A 16,648-nucleotide genomic window follows, 5' to 3' on the forward strand; every position below is an offset into this window, starting at 1 on the left:
CTGGTCCACCGTCCCTCAGACCTTGTGGGGGGGCAGACTATATTTTGAAAAGAAAAAGAAAAAAAGAATGAATTCCTATGCACCACAAATAACCCAGAGATGCATTAAATAAAAGCACACATTCTACTCATGTAAAAAGATGCTGATTCCCAGACCGTCTGCGGACTGGATTTAGAAGGCAATTGGGCAGGATCCAGCCCCCAGGCCTTAGTTTGCCTGCCCATGCAGTAAACAGTTGTACTGGAGAAGGAGCAAGGATGTGAACGCACAATCAAATGTCAAGCAATATGCCTCCCTCTCCCTTTCCTTGTCACAAAATGTCACAGTCTTGTTACTCCTTCCCCCTAAGTGTGTGACATACTTTCTGAATGAACCCTTTTGTTCAATAGCCACGAGAAATCTGGCAAACAGTAGAAGTGCCATTTCAGATTTCAGCAGAGGGCAATTTTAGTATGAGCTAGAAGATTCTTACAATGTCTCCCTTGCTACCCTGGGAGCCTTTATAAAATACCTGCTCTGCTCCAGAGGAAAAACTGAGGGGGGGGAGAGACTGCAGGCAATGGCTTTCCCACCTGTCTTGCCCCACCCTCCAGCCCTGGGAGCCTTTCCCAGACCATGACTTTGAAAACAGCAGAAGCAGCTGGGAAGATAGGAGTTTGGGGATAGTTCTTAAAAATAATTTTATAAGTTATGTGTCCATGTTTCTCCATTTGATCCTTCGACATGGTTTTGTATGTTTTGTGGTATTTTATGCATTGTGATTTGCTGTTATTTGTTATTGATTACAGATTAGTGATTCTTTATTGTAACTGATAAGTGTAAACTGCTTAGTTATTATTTGCTGTTTAATTTTACTGTTTACTATTGCATCCTAATGGATTGTTGAATATTGCTTTATTTGATATAAGGTTTTGTGACTTTTTATATAGGATCTGATGGTTAATGTTTGATGTTTTATTATTATTATTGTGTGTGTTGGAAGTTGCCCAGAGTGGCTGGGCCCAATCAGATGGGTGGGGTATAAATAAAATTATTATTATTATTATTATTATTATTATTATTATTATTATTATTATTGTTATTACACTTTGAAATGACTTTGGGGACTGGACAGCAGAGAGAAGAAACACCATGGTGCATCTGCATCAGCACAACTGGATAACCTTCATTGCCCCAGCCCCAGAGCCAAAACATGGCTCTGCAGTATCAGTCTCTACAGCCACAGCAGGTACTGTAACCTTCAGACAATTTGACTTCACCCCCAAATGCCTCCCGAGACAGACGGATGTCAACCAACCAACCAACCAAGTTCTGCTCCTGGGTCTACTAAAAATTACCGTATTTTTCGTCCCATAGGACGCACCGGCCCATAGGACGCACCTAGTTTTGGGGGGAGGGGGGAAATAAAGGGGGGGAAATTTCCCTTTATTTCCCCCCAAAAACCAGGTCAGGGAATCCAAACCAGGTCGGGGAACAGCGGGATGGCGGCGCTGCGCCTCCCCGCTGCCCCCCGAGCTTGTGGGGCTGTCCGATGTCTGCCCGAAGCATGGGGCGCTCTGGGAAGCAGGCTGCTATCCGCAGCCTAGGGAGCCCTGCGGGAACTCCCGCGGGCTCCCCAGGCTTGCTGATAGCTTCCTGGAGCCTGGAGAGCGAGAGGGGTCGGTGCGCACCGACCCCTCTCGCTCTCCAAGCTTCAGCGAAAGCCTGCATTCGCCCCATAGGACGCACACAGATTTCCCCTTCATTTTTGGAGGGGGGAAAGTGCGTCCTATAGGGCGAAAAATACGGTACCTGCGAAAAATGAGAATGTTTTAAGAATGTTGTGCTTACTTTTTAGTATCTGCCGCAGGGAGTGTCAACCTTTTTGGGGCCGTAAGCTGGTTAGGAATTCTGAAAGAGCAACATGGGCACTAACTGCTCAGGTTGCTTCTCTTCCAAGTCCCCTGGGCTCTGCCCTGTCCCAAGTTAGATCATGTCAAGGCTTAGGAACAAATTTTACGTACTGAAAATGGGGGAGAAGCAAATAAATGCCCATTGATCTTAGCATCAAGAGAAGTAAAACATAAAATGCATTTGACAAGGGAAGCCAGACCCTCTCCAAGGCTGGATCTATACTGATTTTTTTAAAAAGTTATAGAAAACACTGTAAAAGCTCTGAATGCAAAATCCCATTGGCAACAGATCACTGCTCTACAGCACCCTCTGGTGTCACATTTTTATAAAGCAGTTATAACAATATAATTGAGGAGTGTAGCTGAATCTGAGAGTCCTGGATTTACAGAAGCCATCCTGGTTTCTGATTTGATCCCAGAAAGTTCCGCTTTTCCTTAGGGCATCCCTATTTTCATCAGAGAAATGTTGGAAGGCATGGGAAGCATCTTTGCACTTACATATGTTTACATAAAATTGAAGGGTTGGAGGGTCATGCATCACCTCTTGCCTAGGAATACGGCTCTATAAGGGGTTTTGCATGCTTGGGGAAAGGCATGATCTTTCCCCGTTTATAATAAACACTATTGATCCAAAGTGCTTGTGTCGACTTTCCCGCCCTAGATTACAAACTAGGAGTGTGGCCTTCCACGGGTCACAGTTGAAACTACACCTTTCACTCCTTCCTACCCCATAGTATCAAATGAAAACGATTCTTGCAGCACCTGTGACATTTATTACAGCGCGAGATGCTTATTATTATTTAATGTTTTTATTAACGAATTTTGCTTTTTAATAGGCTAGAGTCCATCAGGTGCAAAGATGATTCCTTTCTAATATATATATATATATATATATATATATATATATATATATATATATATATTTTGTGCCAGGCTAATGGGGGGGGGACCAGACCCTTTGGAATGAGGAACAAACACAACTACCTTTTTAGACTATAACGGAGCCAGATCCTTCTCTTGAGAATTCTTTCTTTTAGAAAGAAAACCATTTTCCACATGGGGGGAGGGGGGCACGGCGCAGTCAGGCGCGCGCCTTAAGCTCCCTCTGAAGCCAATGGGGGCCGGGCGCGCCTTAAGCTCTGCAGAGGAGGATCGCGGCGCGAGAACGGACCCGCCCCTTTTCCGCGCTCGCCAGTTTCTGCTGGGAGCACGTACGCCCAGCGCGCATGCTCAGCGGAAAGGCGGCGTCGGACCTGCAAGGCTAGGGGCGTGGCCTTGCTGAAGAGGGCGGGGCGCCGCGCCGAAGGACAGCGGCGCTTGCCTTCTCCCTCAGAGTGCGGCATTCCCCCCCCCTCACCGTCGCGTCGCGGGGCAGCGGAAGAAGCAAGATGGCGCCGGCTGCGAGCGGGGACCGGGGGCTGAAGAGCCTAGTGTGGCAAAGTGAGTGCCGGGTGCTGTCGCCACATCTCTCTCTCTCTCTCTCTCACGCCCCGCGCTTCTTTTTCTCCCGCCGGGGTAGGGCGTAGAGGCAGAGCCAGCCCGCTCCCCTCTTGCCCGGCAGCGGCTGTGAGGGAGGCCTCCTCCTCCTCCGCCTGCCCTCTCTCTCTCTCTCTGCCCCGCTGTCACGGGAAAACGGACGGGAGGCTGGCGGGTGGGTGGCTGGGTCGTGCAAGGCGCGAGGGTGGCGGGCGGCGTTGGTCGGCTTGTGTGTGTGGAGGGCAGCGAGACCACCCCCGATCCTGACCTGTGCCCGTAACGGCATCCTGACGTGCAAGAAAAATGAGGTGAAGCAGTTCTTTCCCACTCTTTTTATCTGCACGCCTGGAAATGCTTCACTTGCTACGTTTCTGTATACCGGGCGGCGTTTTAACGAGCGGAGAAAGACGCCTTTCCTCTCTCGCACGCGAGCAGGTGTCGCCCTACGGTGGATTTTAATTTCGGTGGGTTGCATATAAGGATTTCCAACCCCCTTCCCTACATGGATTTTCATTTTGTTGGGCATGCAAGGATTTCTAGCCCCCTTCCTTACATGGATTTTCATTTCGTTGGGCTTGAAAGGATTTCTAGTCTTGTCTGTCTGTCTGTCTATATATGTGTTTTAAAGAAATGAACCATGAGGAGTAAGGTGGCAAAATAGCCCAAGGTTATTGTGGCTGAATGTATGCTTTTTATCCTGCGCCCCAGTTTAAAGTCCAGCCGTCCATAATCCCCCCCCCCACTTGCAGAAGGATGAGGAGAGGGTGGGGCTGGGAAGGTACATTGTTGGGGCCACATTTCTAGTCCTGGTCGGTAACACCTGGGTGGCAGAATGGATTGAGTGTTGGGTTTTGGACCTGTGCTTACTGGATATAATTTACTCGCCATAATTTGCCTCACATCATGGTTGAGAATACAAATAGGATTCCCTTTTAAGAGATCTTCAGATTTAAGGAAATGTTTAAAATTAAAATGGAATCGGGGCTTTTGAAGGGCTGAGTGATGCGATATGAAGACTATAAAGCATTTTGGTTGTTCGGGGTGCTGTGCGAGTGCTGAAAATCCCTTCAAGCACTGTGTTTTGTAGGATGCAGGTAGCAGTTGTCAGTCCTAGAATGGGTGAAGAAAAAGAGGTGGTATAATTTGCAACCAGAAGGACAGCCCATTTATTTCAATATACTGTATATCGTTTCTTAGCTTTGCACAATATGTGGCTGATCAAATATATCATTTTTTTGAAACTTAGTTTTTTTTCTTGTCAAGAAAAAGCAAGCAAGCACAATGGCAGTTTGTGTTATGACTTACCTTTGGACCTTTCAACTCATAATGGCCTCAAGATTATTGTAACTGTTGTTTTCTGTTTCCACATTTGTTTCCAAATTTTACTTCTGTTGTGATTTAATATTTCTCTTTCTGTCTCTGCATGTGTTTAAAAATAAATGGAGCAGATGTTTGGGGGTATAAGGGGCTGGATATTTTCTGTGATCCACCATCAAAAGCTTTTCTATTACCAAATACATCATTATTTCATTACATTAGAATACAGAGTTTTCTGAAACAGAATGATTGTGGTTATTTGAAGGGTGCATTCATCTTTGACTAGGGACCTTGAAAAATGTAGATCTTGTATAGTAAGTCATATGGAAACGTCAGTTGTTACTGGTAGTGTTGCATCATAATACAAGGAGTAACATAAGCTGATTGTGAACATGAAGCCACTGTACTTCATACAGTGTTTTTAAAGAGTTTTATTTGAATGTTCTGTGATTGATTACAGACTGTATAGCTGAAAAAGTAATAAAAATAATTTAAAAATGCTTCACACATTGCAAACTTTGAAACAAGTTTAGACTATAAGGAAGTCATTACTCTTTGATTTACAAAAAGTATTTGTGATTAAAAGAGGCTATAGGTTCCTGTTGGAGATAAAACCTTTGAATCATTGTTAATAATAGCTCTGAGTCAGAGGGTTTCTGGAGGAAGAATCCTTGGAGAAGAGTTTTCGTACAAAAATGCAGTAGCTTTCAGCACTGTTTAAAGTGGCAGAGAACAGACTCATACCTGCCTTAGATGGTTACTATTATTCATAAATATAATACAAAAAATATAATAAAAACTCTTAAAGAAGTGTAATACAGTGGTACCTTGGGTTACAAACGCTTCGGGTTACAGACTCCGCTAACCCAGAAATAGTACCTCGGGTTAAGAACTTTGCTTCAGGATGAGAACAGAAATCGAGCGGCAGCGCCGCAGCAGCAGTGGGAGGCCCCATTAGCTAAAGTGGTGCTTCAGGTTAAGAACAGTTTCAGGTTAAGAACGGACCTCCAGAACGAATTAAGTTCTTAACCCAAGGTACCACTGTATGCATGTTGGGGGGAAGAAGCAGTTTTTTTCTACTCACTCTGAACTTATTTCCTCCTGTTTACTTCTTCCCTGTGCTATATTTCTCCACTGTGTATTGGTATGGAAGTTAGTGTTAGACAAGACACACATACTGACTCTTAGAGAGGGATGAAAGTTTGCTTCAACCCCCTCCCCAGCTTTGTGTATGTCACTAGGAAGACTGGGGGATTGGTTTTGTGGGGGTGGGGGTGATGGCTGGTATTCAGGTTTAGTGGAAAGCTCTGGTTTAGTGTAAAAGCTAAACAAATCTTGCCACAAGTGCTCCAATTGGGAGATGGAAGCAGATGGTGCTGAGCCTCTGGGCTAGAATGCAATACCGTTGTAGCTGCAGAGACTAAGGATACAATCCTGTACACAATTACTTGGGATTAATTCCCATTGAATTCAGTGGAACATATTCCTTAGTGGACATGCATATGGTTGTATGGCTAGGAACCTTAAGATAATAGTCCTAACTTGTCTTCACCAACTTCCTATTGGTGTTCTTGTTGAATAAAATACTGTAGGTAGTTGAATTTCCCCACAATGCATAATTGTCTATAAATGCAGCGGGGAAGAGGAGGTGATAGCCTTTATTAAGGCTTTCTTTGGTATGAAAATTCAGACTCCACATTCAACGAAAAAATTGGGCCTTGAGAATGACTCAGGAAAATTATTGAATAATAGAGCAGGAAGCACATCTGCAGCAGAGAAGAGTGGCCATGCTGTTGTGGGCTGTTGGCATTAGAAAGCAGTAACTTATTTTATGAAAAATACCTAACACATTGCGTGAGCTGTCTTTGCTGTACGTACTAGTATAGTGGTACCTCAGGTTAAGGACTTAATTCGTTCTGGAGGTCCGTTCTTAACCTGAAACTGTTCTTAACCTGAAGCACCACTTTAGCTAATGGGGCCTCCTGCGCCACCAGAGCATGATTTCTGTTCTCATCCTGAAGCAAAGTTCTATTTCTGGGTTAGTGGAGTCTGTAACCTGAAGCGTATGTAATCCGAGGTACCACCGTATAACACATTAAAAAAATAAATTACACAACTCTAGCACCAGTTTAAGTACCATTTCTCATGTCTTTTTTCCATTAAAAAAATCACACCCTTGGTTTAGTATTGCACTTGCAGCAGTAGTAACCATATTAATACTTTAAAAATAAACAAAATTTGCAAAAATAGATACATTAGAGACAGAAGCAGTCTTGCAGGTGGAGAACTTCCTGATGAGCGTGTGGGTTTCAATTTGCTTTTTTGAAGTTCAGATGTGCAGAGAGGAAAATAGTCATGTGCCACATCCTTTGCAGTTAGGAGACATCTAAGGAGTTGTTTATATTTCCGGTTCTGAAATGTTACTCTACATACTTCATTTTAATGTTTTGCTGCCATGTTGTTTTCACCATAAAAACTACAGTAAGTTCTTTTCAGCTTCTGCCATTAGCAAAACATTGTATAAAAATGTCAGTTTTTTGTTGAAATGAAATTAGTTGTTTGAACTGCCAGGCTTTTTCCTTACAGAGCTAGATTACTTCACATTGTTACAGTGCCACTATTTTAACTGCTGGATTTCTTTTTCAGAGCTAAAAGCAGCAGTATTTGATGACTGTAGGAAAGAAGAGGAATGGAAGGTAAGTTTAATCTTTTTTAATTGCCTCTATCAAATACTGTATAGTAGTTCATCCACCACTTACACAACGTACTTGACTAGGCATCCAATAGCCGTATCACAGTTCCATAAGTTCTTTTAAGGAAACAATGATACTTAAAACAGTTTCACTCAAATTTTAAATTTGTACATGTGTTCTTAAATGAGAGGCTCTTTGATTTCAGAGGACCTGTGTCCCAAGCACTTCTTGGAACCTAAGACCTTGACTACTTAAAAATGTGCATTGGGCTTCAGTGTCAAAGGAAAATGTGGTTATACTTTTCAAGAACATAGTATTTAAATTGAATGGGAGCTACTGAAATGCTGCAGAGATATGCATCTACACTATTTGGAAAAATCAGACAATCATATATTTCTATTTATTAAGACAAGATAAGCAAGTCTTGTGCTTGCTCGTGGTGCCTCTTCACTATTCCCTTTGCACAAACTGGCTTAAACCTCTAATTAACAATAGTTTCCTGTTTTGCCTGAACCACCTTTGGAGCAAGCCAGGTTCAAACAATGCATTTAATGCTCTGAAGCCTGCAAGCCTAGTTCCTGCTTTAGATGTAACAGGAAATTATGGTTAATTGACGAGTTCCTGGATTTTATTTTCCAATGTTGCATAGGGAGCTCTGTGAACAAGCAAAATGCCCATTCATATCTCAGCATAACACTGTTAGTATAACTTCTTCAAATATTTTGACCATTTAAGAAGAACATATCGTAATATTTTTAGTCTTCTTTTGTAAACTAAAATTTTCTTAACCAAAGGAACAAATCACTTACTAAGATATATAACGCTCTTCAGATACAGTAAAAAGCCACGTGGATGCCAAGGAAGCCCTCTGGGTGCATGTATGCCCACATTGGCAGTCCTTGGCATAAATATATTAGTTCATTAGGCCTGCATTGCAGTGTCCTTAGTATGTGATCACCCCTACCTTAATGTGCCTTAAAGTCAAGCATCTTCATTTTGTGGCAGAAGAGAGGACGGGGACTGGTAAGCACAGTGGTTCCATTCAGTGCTTGAAACTCCAGTTGTTCTAGGCACATTTTGTGACAGGGAATTTCATTAGCATGAGGAGTTTCTGAGCTCTGGGCGCATTATTGCGCCTAAGATTTCAGATTAAAACGAGTGTGGAAGAAAAGGAGGACCTTTTTCTGCCTCCCCACTTCCAGCTACTCTCTGAAGACTGGAGAAGAGACCATCTTAAGAATATTAGGGGGGTGAGCAGGGGAAGGACTAGACCATGTGAAAAATGAACATAATATTTTAGCTGCAGTTCATTCATTTGCAGCTTTGTATTCTTGTTATATTCCGTTGTTGTGCCCATAACCTAGGTTTAAGGTGCCATTTAGCTCCTAGCTTTCATATCTCAGTTTCTAACACTGGTTCCATTTCTAGCGCAATTTTTTGATTGTGTCATCTCTTTTTTCCTTCGCTTCACATTATGCGGACTTGATGCAGATAACATTATATATTTTATTTATATCCAACGGGGCTTATGAGGGATAACAATATGTTGCGACAGGGACTGCCTTGGAAAAGAAAACTGTTCAAAAACTAGAGTTGTCACAAAATGCAGTGAGCAGACTTCTAGCTGGGGCTTCTTGCATTGATATCATTACATCTACATTGATTGTGGTATTGTCCTGGCCTGGTTTAACTCTTAAAACTCAGGAACAGTAAGGGACTTGAATATTGAATGGATTGCCTGCTCCCACATAGGCACTCAGATCAGTATTTGAGACCCTGCTCCATGTTCCTCTGTTTTCAGAAGTGAGGTGAGTGGGCATGAGAGGCAGCACATTTCAGGTTGTGGTGCCACAATTGTGAACCTTTTTTCCAGGAGACACCCATGTGGGTTAATTATTGTTCACCTTTCAGCAAGCAATGAAAATCTAGTTACTTAGGAAGTACTTTGAGGCAAATTAATGTTAAAAATCAAGCTGTTGTAAAATACATAGTTGTGTTCTTTTTTGTGATGGTTTGTTTTGATACTGCCATGTTGTTTATAGGATTTATATTATATTTAATGTTTGGAAGCTCCTAGGAGTTCTTGGGACCTGAAATGAGAAGTATTATATACTTTATAAATGAATACTTTAGTAGGTACAACAATTTTGATTTATCATTAAGCTCTCGTCTTAAAACCAGGCATCAAAACCAATTTCAATAAAGAAGCTCACAATTGGATATAATTTTCTAAAGCACTACTTCAACATTTTTTATACAGATAATTCTTCTAGATGACTTCACCACAAAGCTTCTGTCATCATGTGGTAAAATGACAGACTTATTAGCAGAAGGGATCACTGGTAAGTACCTTTTAAACAAAGTTCTGTGATTCTGGCATATGGGGAAACTTGTTTTGTCAGCATTTGCAGAGGACATCCAGTGGAAACTTATTCAACGAAAAAGTCATGAATTTCAACGGAGCATATGTGTAATTAATTTACCCTTTTTCATCTCACTTCTTTCTGTTACTCATTCTGCTGCTGGATTTGTTACTTCCATCTGTTAACTTTGTCTTCATTGAGTTTATTATCCTTTTGGTATATGGTTGTAACAGAATAATGAATGGAAGAATTGTCAGGAGGGGTGTTGAATGGAATGTCAGGTGGAGTTTGAATGTGTCTGTTGCAAAATGACAGTTGAAAGGTGTGTGTGTGTTAGAGACAGAGAAAGGGAGAATTTGAGATGAGTGAGTTAGCATAGTTAATGAGGAAAGTTAGTCATATCAGATAGGACATTAGAACTGTGAGTATTCTGTATTAAATGCCTACTTGCTCTGGATTACCTTCCTTAAATATATTACTGTGTTCAGATATGGGTGAATTTCTAGGGCTATATCTCATACTGTGTGCCTGTTTAAGACTTGAGTAAGACTATAAAGGGGAGAGTCCTACTTCTCTTCAGATAAGTAGGTAGTGACAGAAGGTAACCAGGAAACATGCCCTGGGTGGGTGGGAGGAATCCCAAGAACACCACAAGTTTTTTCTCTTGAATCTTGCTTTTAACTTCATGTTTCTTTTTTCATTCTTTAATCTTTCTGTGTGTGTGGTTTTTTTTTTGTGTGCTCTCACTGAGAATGTGGGCTAAAGGTTCTGTGGTTTGGGGTGGCATAATGTTAATCTGCTTGTATTCCAAACTACAACAGTGGGTAGGGGAATGGCTAATTACAGAGTGACTTACTGCTATAATATAGTTGTTGGATTGTCATCATGCTGCAGTTTTCATGGTTGCCACTAGGTGGCATGATGACAAAAACACAGACACAGAGGAACAGGCAGGACAGACTGTGGCAGTTCCCCAGCAACTGTCTGTTCTCCTGCTGCTGTACACCTTCACACCAAACAATGCCCGTTTCATACTTAGCAGCATCAGAAGCTGAAGAGGAAGAAAGCAGCAGCAAAGCAGGAAGGTTGCTGGGGAGCTGCCCCAGCCTGTCCTGCCTGTTCCTCCACATCTTGCATGGCCATTGGTTTTGGGCAAGCTGTCCGCCCTGTTGGTAGGCAGCAGGGAAGAGCAAGCAAGGCTGCTCTAGTTGGGGATGGGGGGGCTTCTTGACTGGCCCTTCGTGCATGTTGCCTTGTGGGGGGACAAAGCGAGACTTTGAAGGCAGAACGGAGAGACAGCGAAGCGACCTGAGGCAGTAGCTCCTAGTATATTACGGCTTTCTGAAACATTTGACAGTGGGGGCAGAAGGAAAGTCATGCTTAATGAAGGCGTGGTGGGAAGGGATAACTTACAAAATGGATTTTGCTGTTAAATTTTATAGTCTATAAACAGCCATATTTAAAGGAACTAAATAAATTTATTTTCCTTGTTGCAGCCATCCTAAAGCTCAGATACAAAGTAGTTATGGTGTAAAGCTGGAAGTGCCTGAAAAACTACCATGATAAAACTAACATTTAAAAATCTGTTTACATAATAGCGATTGATTAGAATCATTATGTAAATCTACCATATTTTTCGCTCTATAGGACGCACTTTTTCCCCTCCAAAAATTAAGGGGAAATGTGTGTGCATCCTATAGAGCGAATGCAGGCTAAGCCCAAAGCCAGAACAGGGAGACGAAGCACTACGGAGCGCTCCGTCTCACTCTTCTAGCTTGGGGATGCTGCGCGCAAAGCCTCTGCAGGGCAGTGGGGTGCCTTCACCCCGCTGCCCTGCAGAGGCTAGAAAGGCTGTTCCCAAGCCAGATCAGCGAGACGGAGCGCTCCCATCTCGCTCTTCAAGCTTGGGGATGGCTGCGCGCAAAGCCTCTGCAGGGCAGTGGGGTGCCTGAATTTATTAACATATCACTGATTTCAGGCCTATTTGCGTTTGACTTGTGGTCATTTTGATCTTTACCAAAGGATAAATGGAAAACCCTAATTACAACACCCACGTGGCTCAGCAATTTGTTCGCTTCTTTCATCTTAGAAGCATTCCCCTATGAGAGAAAAGGAAGTACTTGCAACCTGCAGTTTTTCTTTTGAAGTTCTTTTTTTAAAATTATTGGGTTTGATCCAGATTTGCCCCTCTAAGAATGGAAGGGGCTCCAAGGGGAGGGAGCCTGAATTCAGTAGTGCTGCCTGTGGGAGGTAGGGAGTTGGGTGGGAGTTTCCTAGATTTCCCCTATGGGCCCCCATTGCCACCTCTCACATTGTTGATCAAGTGCAGGACTTATATAATATGTTTTATCTTGCTCTTTTCATGCTTTGTTAATTTAATATAATTATTACTTTTGATTGTAAATTTTGAGTTGGCTTGGAATTATTATTAGGAAAAGTGGGATCCAGCATGAAAATGGAGTTTTACCAAATCAGAGATCCATCATGCACTTTTTATTCTTTTTGCAAATGTAGATGTATAAAATACTGAAGGTGTTGTTTTTTTTACAAAAATCTTATTTTGTAGTTGTGGAGAATGTTTATAAAAACCGTGAGCCAGTCCCTAACATGAAAGCCATTTATCTCATCACACCTACAGCAAAGGTTAGTTGTTGTTTTTTAAGCCTGTTGGTCAGTTTGACTTAATCTTCTTGTGAATAAAATTTTTAAAAATTACCATGTGATAAAATGTTCATAGGTTACTACTTCATTGAAATGTGTGGTAGTAGTAAAGAGTTGCTGAGGAACAGTGGTCATTGCAGATCAGAATTTTATTTGAAAGGGCTATACTTTACGTAATTCTCTTTTTGTCAATGGGGTTAGATCCAGAAAAGCACAAGCATACTTGTGCTGCATTACAGAGAATGTTGACCCTTGGGGGGCCAACAAGCATCTGGGGTGGAAAAGAAGTTTATGAGGTATAGTGCGACAAAATTATTCGGGAACGATGAGCCTCAGAAGTAAAGGGCATGGGAATGTACGGAGTGCAGCTCCCATGTTAAGAAGAATCATTGTATTTTAAAAGATGTATTTAACAATACAGCAGAACGCGGTGACTTAAGATTGAGACTCGCAAACCAACAGCCCAATATTCATAAACTTTGTTAAAGCCCATCAGGCCCACCCATCTCATTTGATAAGATAAATTATTATTAAATTCACTTATTTTGCTTCCTTATTTTTTCCACTTTGATTCCTAGTAATGGTGATGAATAATTAATAAGTGTTGTTTATATATTGATATTTATCGATTATTTCATTTACATTCCTAAGAATGTTGGGGTTTCTTAACTATAAGCTCATCAAGGGCTCAGTGAACTGAAGTTTGGGAAAGCCTGATTTACACTGTGGTTTGTTAACAAGTCAGGCTCATAATCACAGTTTGAATATAGCTTGTTTGGAAAAAACTATAGTTTCTACATCTTCCAAATACACTTATTTGTATGTTGTTAATGATTTGCTGTCCATTTAATACACTTCCTATAAATCTGTATATTAATAAAATAAATGCAAGTTTTGTTTGCCAATAATTTTCTCTATGCTAATTAAAGCAGTTTCTCTCCCCCCCAAGATTTTTACTTGTTCATCTTTGTTTTAGCACTTTCTTTAAATGGAAATATACAGAGTTCCTCAATTATGGAAATTGTCCTTCTGCTTAGAAACACAGAATATTTAAAGCTTTTTCAGAGCGCTTAAATAGCAGTTGATACTGATATTTGTAGTAGTCAAATTTATTTCCTAAAAACAGTTGATAATCACAAAAATATAGACTTAATCAAGTTGAGATATCTTTTAGTATAGATGATCCACAATGCCTTGGATCCTATTTGTAAGAGTTGAAATAAATTAGAATGTACTGTTTTAATTGTTCAGTCTGTAGATGGGCTTATAAATGACTTCATCAGTAAATCCTCCAGCAAGTACAAAGCAGCATATGTCTACTTTACTGACTGTAAGTATTCACTGATTGTAGCAAATTCATTGATTTTTTTTTATTGTAGCCATGGGAGCAGGCAGGATAATGACCTTTGAGCCTTTTGTATATTTCAGGTGTGAGGGGATTGGTTATGACTAAAAAAACCCTACAATATTCTGACAAGAGTATTACGTGTTTCCCCACATTATTCTGTATAGTGTAGTTTATTCCAAGTGCTGCTTTAAGTATTTTGTCTTTGGGATTTCTTCCTGCCAACTTGGTTCCTTAGTGCCGCCAGAACAGCTTATAATATGAAACAATACAATCACAACAAACAGCAGTCATCCATTAAAACAGCCCTGCATAGACAATCCTAAAGCAATATAGGTTTGGTGTATCAACAGTTAAAACAAAGTAAAAACTAGGATACCATTTATAATCATACTCTTCCATCCTCCCTTCTGCCAGAAATGGCTGCTCTAGAAAAAAAAACCTTTTAATAATTTACCTAAATGTGAAAACAGTTGCCTTGGTTAGCAGTTTGGGAGATAACAACAAAATGAGGACATGCCCACTGAAAAGGTTTTCTCCGTTCAGATTAGGATAGCAAAAAGGTTCGGAGCAGTGGGTGGTATGCAATGTTCCTGTTAGTGCAAGGGACGTACAGTAGTAGAACCATAAAAAGGTAAAGGGACCCCTGACCATTAGGTCCAGTCGTGACCGACTCTGGGGTTGCGCGCTCATCTCGCTCTATCGGCCGAGGGAGCCGGTGTTTGTCCGCAGACAGCTTCCAGGTCATGTGGCCAGCATGACTAAGCCGCTTCTGGCGAACCAGAGCAGCACACGGAAACGCCGTTTACCTTCCCACCGGAGTGGTCCCTATTTATCTACTTGCACATGATGTGCTTTCGAACTGCTAGGTTGGCAGGAGGAGGGACCGAGCAATGGGAGCTCACCCTGTCACGGGGATTCAAACCGCCGACCTTCTGATTGGCAAGTCCTAGGCTCTGTGGTTTAACCCACAGCACCACCCGCGTCCCAGTAGAACCATACTTTTCCACAAATAATTTAGTCTGAAGACTAGCTTCTGTTTTGGTGCTTAAAAATAGTTTGCCACTATAGGCAAGATATTTTGACCTGGTTCAGCTCCCATGGTTTGGTGTTATGAGAATTAACCCAGCTCGCCTCTGGGTTCACATGCTTACTACCTCTCCTCACTACTTCTCCTTTCCTCCTCCAGCACAGCTGCAAAAAGCAGGCTGCTTTGGTTTGGCTAGCCTGGGGTTGTCTAACCTGTGACCTTCCAGGTAATGGACTCAAACTCCCATCTGCCCCAGCTTAGCCTGCAGGGTCAAAGGTTATTCACTCCTGCTTTAGTTTAACCACAGTTGGACAAATTGCCTGAAACCTTAACTGTAACCTCTGGAAACAAGCTAACTGCACAAACCATGGTTTAAAGTTGGTTCAGTTTCATTAATCATAATTAAGTTTAACTACAATTTGTCCTGGTTCAGATGACACTGTAAATGGTGGCTAATAAAATATTGAATTAATAACTCCTGAATTCTGTGGTTGCGCTGGAGGAGGAGGAGCTTCTTGTAACACTAAATTATGGTTTAGTGTTCTTCCTAATCAGACCATTGTGGATGACTCAGAATACCCACATGAAGAAAAAAACTAATACTTTTCAATAGATTCTTGGTGTATTTAAAAATTATTGGTAAGGCATACTTACACACTGCCTGTTGCATAAAAGAAGTTTTAAAGATGAAATATTATGACAGCTGAAAAACCTTTCTCTCCTCCTAGTTTGTGATGACAAACTTTTCAATAAAATGAAGTCATCTTGTTCAAAGGCTATAAGACGGTGCAAAGAAATAAATATTAACTTTTTCCCTTATGAATCACAGGTAAGCTTAATTTACTGAACTTAACTTTTCCATGTTTTCCATGGATTTGTCTAATCCTCTTTTAACCTTTTAAGTAACTAATGCTTATATGTGGAGTCTTGCTTGTTAAATTATATAGTAGTTAAATAAAAATAACCCTGTCAAAAATGACTAAAAAGCTGCATATTTTGAATATTGTCAAAAATGATTTTAATATTTTAACACAATATTTCAACTCCTCTTACATAACGTTGCCAGCCATCATAGCCGCAGACGGAAAATTTAAAGTATGTAGGCATTTTCTCCTAAATCTTTAGAAACCAGATGGGGTTTTCAGTGGTTGGAACATATTCCATAAATTATAAAAACCACTAGATGTTGACAGAAAACTCTACAAATGGGAACAAGTGAAATCAAAGTATAGTTATTTAGACATTAGGTTTTTGGTCACTTGCTGAGATTTTAAAAACCTATTTTTTTTAAGGTTTCAGGCTTCTTTTTCCTTGAAGGTTATTTTGACATTACATTGCCCAGTCATATTGAACTATTGAACATGGTTCTGACCACTTCAGGTTCCATCATCTGTGCAGGTAGCAAAAAGGTTGTACAGTGATGCTTTTAAGTAAGAGGAGAAAGTAGACCACAGTGGTAGAGGAATGGTGAGTGAGAACAAGGAACACATTTCTTCAAGAGGACCAAGGAGAAGAGATGTGGGGTGGGGGAAGGTATCATTAAGCTGTGTTATACTAGATATTTATTGCGCTTGCAATTTAATAAAATCATAGTTTCAGTCTTCTGCTGATATTGCTGTTACATTCTGATTCCTAAAACAGTCTATTTGGAACCATTTCTTTACTTTAGGTATTTACCCTTGATGTCCCGAATGCTTTCTATCGCTGCTACAGCCCCATCATGGAGAAGACAAATGACAACGTAATGGAGCAAATAGCTGAACAAATTGTTACATTATGTGCCACTCTAGAAGAAAATCCTGGTGTAAGATACAGAAGGTACAACTGGAAATACTATATTCCAAGTGTTCTGTTGGTTTGATAGAAATGGA

At 41.1% G+C, this 16,648-nt stretch overlaps 1 protein-coding gene across 3 annotated transcripts in view; it reads left to right on the forward strand.

Moving 5' to 3' along the window:
- The first annotated feature begins 3,059 nt into the window (after positions 1 to 3,059).
- The window catches only part of STXBP3 (syntaxin binding protein 3), a 28,401-nt gene continuing 14,812 nt past the window's right edge, over positions 3,060 to 16,648 (forward strand). The window contains exons 1-7 of one of the 3 annotated variants that reach the window (XM_083509973.1): positions 3,060 to 3,332; positions 7,332 to 7,381; positions 9,639 to 9,720; positions 12,308 to 12,384; positions 13,654 to 13,732; positions 15,506 to 15,606; positions 16,447 to 16,595. In XM_083509973.1, the coding sequence (XP_083366099.1) occupies positions 3,281 to 3,332; positions 7,332 to 7,381; positions 9,639 to 9,720; positions 12,308 to 12,384; positions 13,654 to 13,732; positions 15,506 to 15,606; positions 16,447 to 16,595 (590 nt within the window). In that variant the 5' untranslated portion in view covers positions 3,060 to 3,280. Of the gene's footprint in view, positions 3,677 to 7,331; positions 7,382 to 9,638; positions 9,721 to 12,307; positions 12,385 to 13,653; positions 13,733 to 15,505; positions 15,607 to 16,446; positions 16,596 to 16,648 lie in introns of all 3 variants that reach the window. The other 2 variants (XM_083509974.1, XM_083509975.1) reach the window with 2 other exon arrangements.

This window comes from Podarcis liolepis (assembly GCF_965112155.1).
Source record: "Podarcis liolepis genome assembly, chromosome: 6".
Lineage (NCBI taxonomy): Eukaryota > Metazoa > Chordata > Lepidosauria > Squamata > Lacertidae > Podarcis > Podarcis liolepis.